Genomic DNA, 16,079 nt, shown 5'->3' with positions numbered 1-16,079 from the left:
GACACCACGGGCCTACAAAACAGGACTCAAAGCTATGCGAGTTAATAAAATGGTGGATATTTGTTTATAGCCACTCCCAGAATGGGTGGAGCTATGGGTGGAGCTACTCTGCAAACCGAGTAAGCCACAACCCGGACAGACACCCAACAGATAGACAGACAGACAGACAGACAGAATCATCTACGGCTATTATAATATAGATATCATGAAACATTTACATTTTGTAGTCCATTGTATAATTTAAATAAACATAAATGCAAATTTTGCATGTGGAAAAAGTAAGTACACCCTTGGCTCTAATCGGTGGTATTGCCCCCTTTGGCAGAAACAACCTCAAATAGGCATTTCTTGTAAGTCTACCAGTCTCTGACATCGACTGAGAGAACTTTTTGCCCACTCCTCCATGCAGAATTCTTTCAGCTGTGTGATGTTTGAGGGGTTTCTTGCATGCACAGCTCGTTTCAAATCCCCCCACAACATCTCTGGGATTTAGATCCAGGCTTTGACTTGGCCATTCCAGAACCCTCCATTTCTTTCTTTTCAGCCATTCCTTGGTGGATTTACTGGTATGTTTAGGGTCATTGTCATATTGCAAGGTCCACCTTCGGTTGAGCTTCAACTTTCCGACAGATGGCTTCACATTATCCTCAAGTCCCCTCTGGTACAATGAAGAATTCATAATGGATTATATGATGGTGAGCTGCCCCAAACCATAATATTTCCACCACCATGCTTTACAGTTGGTATCAGGTTATTGTGGTCAAATGCTGTCTTTGGTTTTCGCCAAACATGTCTTCTGGTACTGCGGCTTCTGGTACCTTCCGGTTCCTCGGGCGAGTGAGGCGTGCTTCGAGCTCTCCACGGCATCGAAGTTTGAGTGTTTTCCCATTCTTGTCTTTCTCAAATTTCCACTGGTTATTTTGCTGTGTACGTGTTATTGTGTGTTTCTAGTTGGTGTTGGTTTGTGGTTCGTGCAAACTTGTGTGTAGTTAATCGTTTTCTGAGTCGGACCTCGTGCGCGGCCTGGTGACTTGGGGCTTCCCTCCCCCCGTCGGTGTTTTGTCGGTTTGGGTTATTTCCTTCGCTGTATTGCTTGTTTCTTTTATTTTGTTTTCTCCCCCTCACCTCACCTCCTGAGACAAAGAATTCTATATTGATTCTTTCTCTCCTCCCGGACACGTGCTTGTTCGCTCTCCTCCTCATCTCGGCTTGTGCCCCGCCCCCTGTATCTCGTTTTCTTCCGCCTCTGCTCCTTCTTTCTCAAATCCACGTTCTCGCTTGGAGACTTTTCCCGGATTGTTTTTTCATCGTTCTGTTTGGATATTGTTGGAATATGTTTAAACCGCAGCCGTGATGCTGACGTCCCCCCCCCCCCCCCCCCCCCAGAATTTACATGTTTTAAACGTTTCCCAGTGTGTACCCTGGTCAGAATAGGTACACCGTATCCCTGCGTGTCGTAAGAGACGACTAAGAGGGTTGGCGTCAGGAAGGGCATCCGGCCATAAAAACATTGCCTCAAAAAAGAGAACCATGACAATCACAAGTACATATGGGCAGGGTGCAGCCCGAAGTGGAGATCGGTTTCTGAGGTTTGGGACATGGAATGTGGGGACAATGACAGGGAGATCAGGTGAAGTGGTGGAAGTATTGGTCAGAAGAAGAGTGGACATATGTTGTGTGCAAGAGACGAGATGGAAGGGAAGTGGTGTGAGAATGGTGAAGGGTAGGCAGGGACAGAAATACAAGTTTGTGTGGCAAGGGTGCCCGGAGGGCGTGAATGGTGTTGGTGTCCTGTTTTCTGAGGAGTTTGTAGACAGTGTGGTGAGTGTGACTAGAGTGAGTGATAGGTTGATGATGGTGAAAATGATTGGAAAGCTCTTGGTGAACGTCATCTCGGGATATGCTCCGCAGGTTGGTCGAAGCGATGAAGAGAAGGACAAGTTCTGGTGTGCGATAGAGAAGCTGATGGAAAACGTGAAAGATGAGGAAGTTGTTGTGGTGGGAGGAGACCTGAATGGACATGTGGGAAGGAGTATGGATGGTTTTGAGGGAGTTCATGGGGGTTACGGATATGGTGTGAGAAATGGAGAAGGTGAAAGGATTTTGGAGTTTGCTGATGGAGCTGATTTGTTGATTTGTAATACTCAGTTCCAGAAAGAGGACAATAAGCTTGTTACATACACGTCAGGTGGGTCGACGACAACCGTTGACTACCTGATGGTGCGTCGGCGAGATAGGGGGCACCTCCGGGACACAAAGGTGATCCCGGGGGAGGAGGCTGTTTCACAGCACCACTTGGTTGTCTGCGACATAAGGGTGAAAGGTGCGAGAAGAGCTCGGCGGGTGAAGTACCAACCGAGAATGAAGGTGTGGAGGTTGAAAGAGGTGACAGTAAGGGAGGCATTAAAAGAGAGGCTGAGTAGGGTAGAGGATGATGTGGTTGAGCTTGAAAGTGGTTGGATGTCAATAAAAGCTAGTCTGTTGGGAGCCGTTGGTGAGGTATGTGGATGGACAAAAGGACCACCGAGGCACTCGGAAACATGGTGGTGGGATGTTGAGGTTGGAAAGAGGATTGACGAGAAGAGGAACAAGTTCAAAGAGTGGCAGAAGGCGAAGGGTACGGGAGCAGAAACAGCAGAGCATGAAAGTTATAAGGCAGCCAGGAAGGCTGCAAAGAAAGAGGTAGCAAAGGCGCAGGAGGCATGTAGGAAAATGTTCGGAGAACGCTTGGATTCGGAAGAGGGTCAGAAAGCAGTATTCAGGATTGCAAAGCACATAGCGAAAGAGAGGTGTGATGTGATGGGGGTGAGTTGCTTGAAGGATGAAGTGGGACAAATCGTTGTCGACCCAGATGGAATTAAAGGAAGATGGAAAAGATATATGGAAATGCTGTTGAATACAGAGAATGAATGGGATGGCAACATAGAGAGTAACCCAGTTTTAGGACCGGCAGAGAAGATAACTGAGAAGGAAGTTGAGGAAGCGATAAAAGCAATGAAGAGTGGAAAAGCGGGAGGGCCGACGGGAGTTGTGGGAGATATGTTGAAGGCAGCAGGAAGTTGGGGTGTGAAGAGAATGACAGAGATCTGTAATCTGGTGGTGAAAGAAGGCCGCATTCCAGTGGATTGGGAACTGAGTACCCTCGTCCCTCTATACAAGGGGAAAGGTGACCCTCTGGAGTGTGGCTCGTACCGAGCGATAAAGTTATTGGAGCATGGAATGAAGGTATTGGAAAGGGTGTTGGAGAGGAGGATAAGGAAGAAAGTGAAGATCGACGAAATGCAGTTTGGATTTATGCCAGGAAGAGGAATGACAGATGCGCTTTTCATTGTGAGGCAGTTGCAGGAGAAGTACATGGATAAGAGGAAGAAGTTGTTTTTTGGGTTTGTTGATCTGGAGAAAGCATTCGATAGGGTTCCACGCAAAGTATTGACATGGGCATTGAGGAAGTTAGGAGTGGAGGAATGGTTGATCAGAGTAGTGATGGCAATGTACAAAAGAGCACGCACAGCTGTAAGGACGAAGGACGGGAACAGTGGTGAGTTTGAGGTGAAGGTGGGAGTGCATCAGGGGTCGGTACTAAGTCCACTACTATTTGTAGCTGTGATGGAGGTGCTGGCTCAGACCGTAAAGGAGGGTTTACCGTGGGAGTTGTTGTATGCAGATGATCTGGTGTTGATTGCGGAAAGTATGGATGGACTGAAGGAAAAGATGAACAAGTGGAAGGAATGTATGGAGACAAAAGGTCTGAAGGTGAATATCGGAAAGACAAAGGTGATGGCAAGTGGTAAAGCATGTGGTGAGGTGGAAAGAACTGCGAAGTGGCCGTGTGCTGTGTGCAGGAAGGGTGTCGGAGTGAACTCCATTCAATGTACAATGTGTGCTGAGTGGGTTCATCAAAAATGTAGTGGTCTGAGAGGGTCATTAACCAGTGTGGCAGCTACATTCAAATGTAAGGTGTGCACAGAGGGAGCTGCAGATGGAGGAAATGTTGAGTTGGATCTTGGAGACGGCGTGAAGCTGGAAGGTGTGAAAACATTTTGCTACCTCGGAGACATGCTGAATGGAGAAGGTGGATCAGACTCGGCAACGGTTGCTCGAGTGAGATGTGCATGGAAGAAGTTTCGGGAACTGAGTGGCGTGCTGATGAGGAGGAGAGTGTCGTTGAAGCTGAAGGGAAAGGTGTATGCTGCATGTGTGAGAAGTGTTATGATTTATGGGAGCGAGACATAGGTAATGAACGTAGAGCAGCAACGAAGGCTGGAAAGGGTGGAAATGCGAATGGTTCGATGGATGTGCGGAGTATCGTTGAGAGAGAGGAAGACAAATGATGAATTGCGAAAGATGATGGGAATATTGCCTGTGATTGATGCTGTGAAGAGGAACAGGTTGAGATGGTTTGGTCATGTATTGAGGAAGGATGAAAGTGACTGGTTGAGAAGAGTGATGGAAGTTAATGTAGAAGGAAGTAGAGGACGGGGAAGACCGAGAAAGACTTGGCTAAAGATGGTGGAAGAAGAAATGCGGGCAAGGGGGTTAACAAGGAGAGATGCAGAAAATAGGGCAAAATGGAGAAGATTGTCATGGGGACCGCAAGGCTAACCCCCGCTCTAGCAGGGAACATGGCCTTAAAATGCATGTTGTTGTTGTTGAGCTGCCCCAAACCATAATATTTCCACCACCATGCTTTACAGTTGGTATCAGGTTATTGTGGTCAAATGCTGTCTTTGGTTTTCGCCAAACATGTCTTCTGGTACTGTGGCCAAATAGCTCGAGCTTTGACTCATCTGTCCAGAGCACATTGTTCCAGAAGTGCTGGTCTTTGCCGAGGTGTTCATTGGCAAACTTTAGTCTTGCCCTGATGTTCTTTCTGGACAGCAAAGGTTTCCTCCTGACACACCTCCCATGTAGATCAAATTTGTGCAGCCTCTTTCTAATGGTAGACTCATGCACTTTGACATCAACAGTGGCAAGAGCTACCTGTAGGTCCCGTGATGACATTCTGGGGTTCTTAGAGACTTCTTTCAGCATCTTGCGGTCTGCTCTCGGGCTGAACTTGCTGGGGCGGCCTGGCCTGAACAAATTGGCAGTTGTTTGGAATCTTCTCCACTTGTAAATGATCTTCCGGACAGTCGAATGATTGATTTCAAATTGTTTGGAGATCTTTTTAAATCCCTTCCCAGACTCGTAGGCATTTATAATCTTCTTTCTGAAGACTTCAAAGAGCTCTTTTGATCTAGGTATGGTGACACCACACACTTCAACAACAAAGAGCAAACCAAACTAAATGTCTGAGGTTTAAATAACGCAGGTTCCTCCAAGATCCTCTCCAACGATGTTCTAATCATTTGCACCTGATTCTAATTTTAGGTATTTGAAGTAGTGATAAATGTCGGGGTGTACTTACTTTTTCCACGTGCGAAATTTTCATTTATGTTTATTTAAATTATACAATGGACTACAAAATGTAAATGTTTCATCATATTTGTTATATTATATCACCATTATCTATCAATATTGTTGAAATGAAGATCAAACAGCTGTATGTTGAAATATGTTGAAAAAGTCAAAACTTTACATGGGGTGTACTTACTTTTTCACGTGACTGTATATATATACATATTGTAACGGATTTGGGAAACCGTGCACTTTGTGTAATTGATTGTAAATATACCCCCTTGTAAATAATGTAATGATTCTTTGTAAATACCTCCATTCATGTAAAGATCAAAGGTCGTCCTTTAGTTAGTCCATCGCACACATGTAGAAAACCATAGGACCTTCTCAATAGTTATCTCATTATTATGTGTTTCAGGTAAGTCTGTGTTCCCACTAGTTGAACTTAAGTTGCACCAAAATCAAATAAGAAAGATCCCCTTTCAATGGCCCCAGAACCTCCATTACCAACTGCATTACCTCCATTACCAACTGCATTTGCCGCCATTGCCATGTGCTCTAACTCGGAGAAGAAGGGCGTGGCCCGCCCATCGTCATCAAGAGGAGGAGTCAGCCAGCCCCGATCAACCAACCAAGAATGAGTGGGTATGGCTCAAGAGGGCGGGGTTATAAACCCCGTTGCATCAGCCCCCCCCCCCCGGCAGATGTGTAAGGGAGCAGATGAGTGAGGGAGCACGAGTTCGGTTCTGTGAAGGGAGGCGCATTTTTCATTTGTGGTATCTTGTGGCATTTTTCCGATTCCGTAACTATCAAGGAGGTGCGGCGAGGAGAGACCTGCTGCTTCAAACAAGCTCCTGCCACGCGCAGCTTTGACGCGCTGCCGCGAAGCAATGCCGCCGTGTGAACCAGAATACGGAGAGTCGGCGGCCGCTCACCTCCAGCCCTGCCGTTTGCACGGACCTGAACCGCATCCTTCCAGCCCTGTGGTCCCACCTTCTCATTCCTCCAGCCAATCCAACCTGCAATTCCCCATTCGTGTGAGTCTGCCCGTCGTCTGTCCTTTGTGTTGTCTGGGATATAAGTTAAGCTTGTGTAAGTAAGATTGCCCTGTGTATCTGCTTCTTCCTCTTCCCTGTAAATTACTTCGTTCCTTCTTCTTCTTTGGGTTTTTGGTGTAAATAATAATAAATCCTGTTATTTCTTACCTTTGGTTTCTTCTTCATTCACATCGTCTTTGTGATTTCCCCCATTGAGTACCTGTGGTGCGATTTCGGCCAACGCTTTATAATCGGGTTAGTCTTTGCTAACGGCTCGAACTTCGGACTGCTAACCCGCTCGGCAAATACCATCTTGTCCGTGGTTTCGAGTTGAGTTACCCACCTGCCTTGTGGAGGGATTGGCAGGGGTGTACGGGAATCCCTTGACCAATCACCTCGGCCAATCCCACCCCACAGGGGAGCGGGGTAGCTTCAGGATCGGAGACGGCCAGTGCAAATAGAAGGGGGATTAATTAACCCCCCCCCCCCTTGCTAAGGGGAGCGCCGTCCCCGTTTCCGTAACAATATGTATAATTGTATATATTTCACCTAACAAAACAAAAGAACAAAATGCTGGGTAGAGAAAAAATAAAAGCGAATTAAAAAAAAAAAATGAACATAAATCACTGGCAACTATAGTTGACAGTGGGCTTTAATGGGTTAAGATGAAAAGGAAAAAACAAAAACGTGCCTAATTATTATTACTGTTATCTATATAATAATACCGTAAGGACTCGACTTTGTTATCCCTTTTACGCCGCACCCAGTGACCCGATGCCCACGGCACTAATGGATTTACGATCTACGAACCGCGCTCTTTGTTTATCACGTACAGCCATACTCGAAAAATCTGAATTAGCCGATGTTGGGGCCCAAAAGCATCCGATTAACTGCCGATACGACGCCATCTTACGACGCCATCGTAATGGCGTCTGCTGGGCGAAGGCGAAGCAAGCCGTCTGCTGATTGGACAGGCGAAGGCGAAAGCAAGCCGTCCACTGAGTGGACAATCCAGAGCATGCATTTGTGCCGGTGTCGGCGATCGTTGTTCATACACGCACTCTTCATTCTCATCTTTCTTCCTAACTCTTACTCGGACAAGCAAATCCCCTATGCCATCCATAATGGTACACTCTATCCATACACCACATCCTCCCTTCCGTGGATGTTCCACGGGTTTCGGCTAGTTATTATTATTCTTATTAGGGAGCACGGTGGCCGAGTGAGTTAGACCGCGCGTGTTGGGTTGACCACGCCAGTAAATAAACTTTAGAGGCCATGAGCAACCTCTAAATATGATTTGATCACTGAAAATTTACCAAGAGTGTTTTCTCATGGGATCAAACAAAACCAGACCCAAAGACCTAAAATTATGAAACATTCTGTTTTTAGTGCCACCCCAATGCGCATCTTGTCGTTCTACACCATCGGACAATGGAATACACTGCCACAGGCTCGTTGCACTTACACAGAACGTACTCGCACCACTCCGTATGCTCGATGCACAGAATGAGGTGTATATGCCACGGTGGTGTCCTTATGGTAACAGATGTATTGTGTGAAATGTGAGCACGCTGTTTCCTACTACACACGGCATTGAAGAAAATCATATCAACGGCAGAATTTAATCCGGTAGCACAATTGCCATGGTGGCACGCTGCAGTGAGATCACTATGAAGCATAACTTGTCGTACAATAAACAAGCCCTCCATGATAGGAGATAAAACAAAACAAAACAAAACAAAAAACACAACACAACACAAAGCAAATGGTGTATAATTTCTGCATTCAACAAGACTATCCTGAGTGCTGTCGGGTTTCCATTGGGAGGGGCTGTACGCATTTTAGTTAGCTTCACAAACCTTTAGGGTACTGTACACTTCCTCGTTTATATTTGTTTTACTGGATTCCGGGGTTGCCGTTAGTTGTACTGTTCTCTTCGGGAGGCAACGTACCTTGTTCACAGTGTGAGTATCATCAAGTACACGAGGCGAGGTTGCATTATGCTGGCCACCTGTTTGGATGACGATTAAGCTGTTCTTTGTTTACATGATCGAGGCTTGTGGAAGAGCTAGAGCAGAATGGAAGGGAACAAGATGGAAAGGGGAAATGCCAACAGCAGAGTAGAAGTGAGAGGGAGATCAAGGGGAGGGGGAGAAGCGCACACGGGGGTGAACAAGGTGCACAGAAGCTGAAATAAGCACAGCAAGAAGAGAAAGGGGAAAGCGGAGATGAAACAAAAAAAACCAGGAACAAACCAACTAACAAATGAAAAGAGGTGAGGGTGAGGAGGGGAAAATCTCAATAACGTGGAAAAAGAGAGTGCTTGGAAATTGGGTCATTTGGGGTGGAGGGATCATGGGTATGGATGGGGAGTGATGTGACCTGAGGCAGTGGTGAACAGCTGTCTTCAAGCCCTGGAGGGATGAATGGGACCTAACAGACTGAATGAATGAATGACTGGGGAAGATTATTCCAGAGGTGAGAGAAAAAGAGAAGCAAATCAGTGGAGGTGAGCAGTCAGCTTGGATTTTGTGAGTTTAACAAGAAGTGGGTTACTGCAGACCACATGCTCCCTGTAGACACGTGGGAGCAAAGGGTGCAAGACCAAAAAGGAGTCGGTAGAATACAGAGAGGCCACCAACCTGCCTGCAATGTGAAACAGGTATCGACACTCAGCATCGTCACCGGGAGATCCAAATGATTTAGAGCTTTAACTCCGGTTCTGATGAAGCATTTGATAAGGGCTTTTTTTTTTTCTTTTTTTTTTTTTTTTTTTGTATACAAGGTCGAGGCTCGTGAAAGAGCGAACATTAATCACACAGAAAGACAAACCGACACATAAAACATATAACATAGGGAGCGGTAGACAAGATGGGGAGAGAGGGGGAAGGACACAAACACAACATTTGAGAGCAGTGACCGAGAGACATGGAGACATCGAGAGATCTGAGAGAGGGCGAGGGCTTGGGGGGGGGGGGGGGCGTGGGAAGGGGGCGGTGGGAGAGGTATAAAACATATGGACACTGCCAGGACTTCCAGGAAAGAAGTTGGAATTTCAAACAAGGTGGATCTGGGGTGAATTAGCGGGGGTAGAAAAGATCAAGGTTTTGGATGGGGGAAGATAAGAGATGGTGGTGAACAGCTGTTTTAAAGACCTGGAGGGAGGAGTGGGATTGAAGGGAGTGAGGGAGTTTGTTCCAGAGGCGGGAGAAAAGAGGAATGAAAGAGTGAAGGTGAGCAGAGAGCCGAGATTTCGGCAGTTTAACCATCAGAGGGTTGCTGGCAGATCTTGTGCGACCTGTAGGAATATTTGGGGGACAGAGCACAGAGAGAGCTGGGGGTGCAAGGCCGGAGAGGAGTCGGTAGAAGACAGAAAGACCACCTACCTGCCTGCGGTGAGTGAGTGAAAGGCCCTCAGAGATAGCTTCATCGCGGGAGATTCCAATAATTCTGAAAGCTTTGGTTTCAACAGCGTGAAGCCGAGCTAGGTGTGAGGCAGGAGCACCGGCCCATAGGGGAGAACAGTATTCCATTGAGCTGCGGATGAAAGCCTTGTATGTGGTGAGGAGCTCAGGTGTGCCGAGGAAGGACTTCGCACGACGGAGGATGCCCAGTCGGCGACTGGCTTTGGAGGCCAGCTTGGAAATGTGGTTTTCCCAAGAAAGATCATGGCAGATAGTGAGACCCAAAATCTTGAGCGACAGAACTTCTTGGAGAGGATTGTTGAGAAAGTAGATGGGAGGGTTGTCCAGTCGATCTTTTCGGAGAGACATAGTAAGAGTGTGAGATTTGTCAGGATTGAAAGACATGTTCCACTTGTTTGACCAGTCTGTGATTTTGTCCAGGTCTTCAGAGAGTGAGGAGGCAGCAGACTGCCGATCTGAGGGAAGAGGAATGGAGCGGCAGAGAGTGGAGTCATCAGCAAAGAGATAGAGAGGATTTTCGAGAGAGTCAGAGAGATCATTGATGAAGACCAGAAAAAGCACGGGGCCCAGAACACTGCCTTGGGGAACTCCAGCCTGAACAGGAAGAGGAGATGAGAGAAACCCATTCAGGGCCACACGTTGACGACGACTAGAGAGGAAGTCCGCCAGCCATGCGTGGAGATTTCCATGGATACCAAAGGAGGAGAGTTTGGTGAGCAGAGCGGGGTGCCAGACCGTGTCGAAGGCACGTGATATGTCGAGGGAGACAGCTCTAATTTCCTGTTTGGCATTGAGGACCTCCATCCATTGTTGAGACAGCAGAAGCAGCATGTCCAGAGTAGAGTGACCTGGTCTGAAACCAAATTGATGATCAGAGATCAAGCCATTGGAGAAGAGGAAAGATTTCATATCCGAAGCAATGATGGATTCCATGACTTTGCTGATAATTGGGAGAAGGCTGATTGGTCTGTAGTTGCTAGGATCTGTTTTTGCACCTTTTTTGTGCAAAGCGGTGATGTTGGCTGATTTCCAAGCAGATGGCAGTTGACCTTGAGCAAAAGAGAGGGTGAAGAGAACAGAGAGAGGGTGAGACAGAGCAGCAGAGCAGGGTTTTAGGACCCGTGGGCTGATGCCGTCGGGTCCAGTTGCAGAATCAGAGTCGAGGGTTGACAGAAACTTTTCCACCTTGTCAGGAGGAAAGGACACGGAGTCCAGGAGCAGCAGGGTACGACTGGGTATGGTGGGTACAGAGAGGGATGGGTTTGGGACACAAGATTTAGAGGCAAACACAGAGTTGAGGCATTCAGCTTTTTCACGTGCGGAGTCAGCTGTGTAGCCGTTTGAGGTAAGGGAGGGGATGGAGGGGGAACAAACACCAGAAACGGATTTGACCAGACGCCACCAGGATTTGGAAGAGGGAGACAGATAAGAGAGTTCGGTCTTGAGAACGGAGAGATATTGTTTCCTGGCTCTCCTGAGGGTGGACACACACTTGTTTCGGGCTTTGTGAAAGGAAATGAGATTTCCTTCCGTTGGATTTGCTTTCCAGGAGACGAAGGCAAGTTGTTTCTGGGCAACAGCCTCACCACAAGATTCCGTGTACCATGGACGGGAGGATGGGTATGACAACTGAAGACGAGATGGGATAAATCTGTGCATGAGAGAGAGCAATTTACTTTGGAAGAATTCCCAGGATTAGTTGATGTCAGAGGTGGTAGAGATGGGAGACCAGTCCAGATGATTGATGGCTGCTTGAAGACCGTGCCAGTTGGCCTGAGTGAAATGCCAGACTCGTCGACGCTGAGCAGGCTCCCTGAGGATGGTCAGAGAGATGTCCACTTTAACAAGGACATGATCAGATGATCCGATCGGAGCAGAAGAAGAGCAGCAGACATTTTCAGGGAAGTTAGTCATAACCAAGTCCAGAAGAGAAGATGTTCCGTTGACTGAGATCCGGGTCGGGAAATTGACAGATTGTGTCAGTCCCAGTGAGTCGCAGAAGTCCTTTGCTGAGGAGCCATGGCTGGTGAGAGAGGTACCCACACCCAGCCAACTGGCATGATGACAGTTGAAATCACCACATATGAGGAAGAGAGAGTTGGGATGAGTCGATATAAGTTGGTCCATATCATCAGACAGCGAGATGTAGATTGAGTCATCACTGTTTGGTGGACGGTACAACACACATATGAACAAGAGGTGGGAGCGAAGGGGAAGCCGTAGCCAGAGGTATTCCTGGGGGTGAGGTGGAGAGAGTGCAGTGCAGGGCGAGTGAGGAAGAGAGTTTTTGATAAAGATAGCAACCCCGCCTCCAGGACGAGGCTCAGGTCTATCATACCGGAGGAGAGAGTAGCCCGGGAGAGATACTATGGAATCAGAGACATCATAAAGGAGGAAAGTTTCTGTTAAGCAGATCACGTCTGGTTTGACAGAAGCAACCTGTATGGAGAGATCAGTTAAGTTTGAACGAAGGCCCCGGATGTTTGAGGTCCATACCGTTAATGAAGAGGAAGGGGGAGCATCAGATACAGAACAGGGGGGAGGAGGGGTAGGGTAAGATGTGGAAGAGGTGGAAGAGGTAGGGAGAGCTGTTGAAGGTGTGTCAGAGATTTCAGAATAGCTCGGAGAAAGGGAAGGATGGGGCGGACAAAAGGTTTGATGGTGATTGGGTGAGCCACAATGAGGTGTTATTTGAGGAGGGGGAAGAGCGAGGCAGAAGGTTGGGGGAGATGGAGGTGAGAGTTTGAAGGGGGAAGAAGCGGGGAGGACGCTTTGAGGAGGGGGAGTGAGAGGGGGGAAATTGAGAAGCAATGAGGGTGGGGAGATTTGAAGGGGAGGGGTGAGGGGGGAGTTTGGGAGGGAAGGGGCAAGGGGAGGGATTTGAAAGGGATGGGATATGGGGGAGATTTGGAGGGGAGGGGTGAGGCAGGAGTCTAGGAGGGGAGGGGCGAGGGGGCGTCTTGGCGGGGAGGGGTGAGGGGGTAGTTTAGGAGGGAGGGGGCAAGAGGGGAGATTTGAAAGGGATGGGTGATGGGGAAGATTTGGAGGGGAGGGGTGATGGGGAAGATTTGGAGGGGAGGGGTTATGGGGAAGATTTGGAGGGGAGGGGTGAGATTGGATTTTTGAAAGTGTACGATTTATGGGAAACGAACATTTATTGCAAAATGAGTTTCTTGTGACCTTCGAGTTAAAAATACGTTTAAGGACGCTGGATGGAGGATGGAGTGCAGGAGAGTTTAGGGAATGTAGAAAAAAGGCACTATAGGAGATGGATATTTTTTTTGGGATGAATTGATTTGGTGAGCAAGTCGAAAGCAGCCTTTTAAAGAAGAAGAAGAAAAAGGTGTTATAAAATATGACGGAATACATAACTTGAGGGGAAAGTGTAAACATTGAAGGTTAATGAGTGAAAACTATCTGGGGAAATGGGGGAGAAACACGTGGTCGAAGAACGAACGAACGAATAAGAATGAATAAACGAATGAGAACAGAGAAGGAAATGTTTTGTTTTTTTTGAGTTGAGATTTACACAAGGAAGTAGGCTATGGGTGAAAAGCCTGGGAATACAGAGAACGAAAGTTATTGGATCACAAAAGACGGACCGCTGAGAGAAAAACAAAGCCTCAAGGTTGTACAGTGCACACTGTACAGTACAGTGTACAGTACAGTACAAGTGTACAGTACAAGGCCTCAAGACACGACACGGCAAACAGACGATCAATTTATGAAAGATAAACACCGAGAAACAACCAAAGTTGCACACAATAACTTCACACACCGAAAGATAAATACAGTTTCGACAAAATACAATTGTGAACAGACTTAACTTCGAAAAACGTGGAGACCGTGTGGAGCTTCGAAAATCCCTGCCGCCGTCTCCAAGATCTCGCGAGATCTCCAAGATCTCGCGAGATCGGCTTGGCCTTTGGCTTGATTTGAACCCAGGTTAAACAACCCAAGAGGTGAGTGTGCACACATCTCGGCCATCCTGCCAGCCCAATAACCCAATTAGTAAATTTTAAGGTGATCGAGCTATGATGGAATTGTTGATTCTCTCCATACGTTTCATCAACCTCTTATTTATTATTATGATTATAGGATTTCTCCAAAATAACCTTAAGAGTGGGTCCCGGTGTCCGGCCGTCCATCCTTTAACATTTGACCAAAACATCTCACAAACTATTTGACCGATATTGACTAAATTTAGTACAATGCATCAGGACAGCAAGGCCTCATGGGCTTGTGTTGCCCCGATATGAAAGGGGGGAGTTTTGCCTGAAATTCAGGAAATTTATTTTTAAAATCTTCTCAGAAACAATGGGGAAATAGCCATCAGTCCCCTATTGGGGGCTATTTTTGAAAAATATATTCTTATTATTATCAGAATTTTGCTATTCTCTATACCACCAATTGCAAAACGTTAGTGCTGACAGCTATGCTAATGTACCACAGCTTAATAACGAATGCGAGCATAGGAACGTACCACAAGTGGTACTTGGAGCAGGGATGACAGCTCGTCCTGATCCTCTATTGAAGTGCGTGGATGTACCAAGCCCCCCTGGTTGCTGAATGCACAATAGCTGCCGACCAGGACCTGTTCTGCCACCGTCTGCCGGAATACTTCCACCCGAAGTATGTCCTCAAGGATCTCTTCCGTTTCCTGTGGTTTAAAAAAAAAAAGGCTGCTGTTAAAACTGCACAAAACTCGAAGAACCCCAACAATTCAGCTCATCGACATGTCTCCCCTTAATATACAAGTCAAAGCAGACAAAGCTCGACATTAACGGTTGCCATGGGTAACCCAAACATTGAGCAATCAAGCTAACGACTTTGCAGCCCAATCGGGAAAGCACATCATCGTGCCGTGAACATCCATATTCACAATGTCGAATATGTTTGTACAAAACTATGTTTTGATGTAGAAAACGACCTCCGAAAACGATAATAAAAGTTAACAGTAATGTGGATGTTACGTGTGAGTGCTTCATAAGGTGCAAAGGTAATCTGAAAGGCGGTGTGTGTGTGTATAAGACAGGACGTTCCAGTCCATAAATATACACACAGACCTTCACCAAGGTGACCGTGTATCCGACCTGAATGAACATGTACGTACCTTGCTCGATGCTTACGTGGTCATTTGCAAAACCAAAACTAAGTTACGATTGCCAAGTGATTGTGCTAAATGACAAGAATTGTGATTATAGCTCAAATGTCTGAACAACCCAATTAATGTTTTCATTAAAAAGACTCGTAATTATTATTACTAGGGCATGCCCGTACGTGGGTGCCCGTTCCTTGCCAAAAAAAAAAAAAAACGCTACCCGTACGCTCTACCCCGCCCGTACGCCCGTAAACAAAAAAAACAACGCTCTTCGCTTCCGCCCTTCGCTCTGACTGAATTGGGAGAAATAATGCGCATAAGAAATCGAGAAATTATTATTTTCTCCGGAAGAAATCGAATTACGAACCGTAATGGCGCAGGCTCTCGGGCTCGCAACAACGCGTTCTGTGATTGGCTGCCAGAAGTGAAGTCTTCACTGTCGCAAATCTGAAGCGATGAATACGATGAATCGCAAATTAGTTTTTATTAGTTTTAAAACATAGTTTAACGGCAACATAGTTTGCCGACGGGAAATAAATGAATACGCTCTCAAATGTGCCATCCGAGGCAGAGTCTGTTCGCCACGTTCGGCACACGTGATAGCTCGCTGCTCTCTGATTGGTTGAATCGTTTTTTGGACATAGCTCGGTAACTACTTCTGCGATTAATTTAAAACCTTGAAAAGGCACATCCTCGGGTCCCCAGCAATATACCTGGCAAGTTTCAAGTATATCGGACCGGTAGTTGTCGAGAAACAGCGGTCACAGACAAACATACAAACATACAAACAAACATACACACAGAGATTAGTGGAATTATAGATAGATTATTATTATTTTGAGTCGAAAGCACAGGCATTAACAAAAATAATTATTGAAAATAATTTCACAGGAAAAGAAAAATTGTGAAACGAGGCAAACAGTTTGTAAAACGTGGCTACGTGGCATGCTGAGGTTTGTTTATTTGCTTATTTTGTTTTTATTTATAGGTTTGTTTATTTGCTTATTTTGTTTTTATTTATAGGTTTGTTTATTTGCTTATTTTGTTTTTATTTATAGGTTTGTTTATTTGCTCATGTAAGTTTTAGGGAACCTTTTATGTAAGGGGCTGGGGAGG

General features: G+C 46.4%; 1 protein-coding gene across 1 annotated transcript in view; it reads right to left on the bottom strand.

Annotated features, from left to right (window-relative positions):
* Positions 1–16,079, bottom strand: part of EIF6 (eukaryotic translation initiation factor 6) — a 46,918-nt gene that overhangs the window by 7,366 nt on the left and 23,473 nt on the right. The window contains exon 4 of the mRNA XM_068102168.2: positions 14,346–14,522. Within this exon, the coding sequence (XP_067958269.1) occupies positions 14,346–14,522 (177 nt within the window). The remainder of the gene's footprint in view (positions 1–14,345; positions 14,523–16,079) is intronic.

Source organism: Myxine glutinosa, chromosome 9 (assembly GCF_964187855.1).
Source record: "Myxine glutinosa chromosome 9, kmMyxGlut1.1, whole genome shotgun sequence".
Lineage (NCBI taxonomy): Eukaryota > Metazoa > Chordata > Myxini > Myxiniformes > Myxinidae > Myxine > Myxine glutinosa.
Note: the sequence above shows the minus strand (reverse complement) of the source record. Positions and strands in the feature narration are given on the sequence as shown.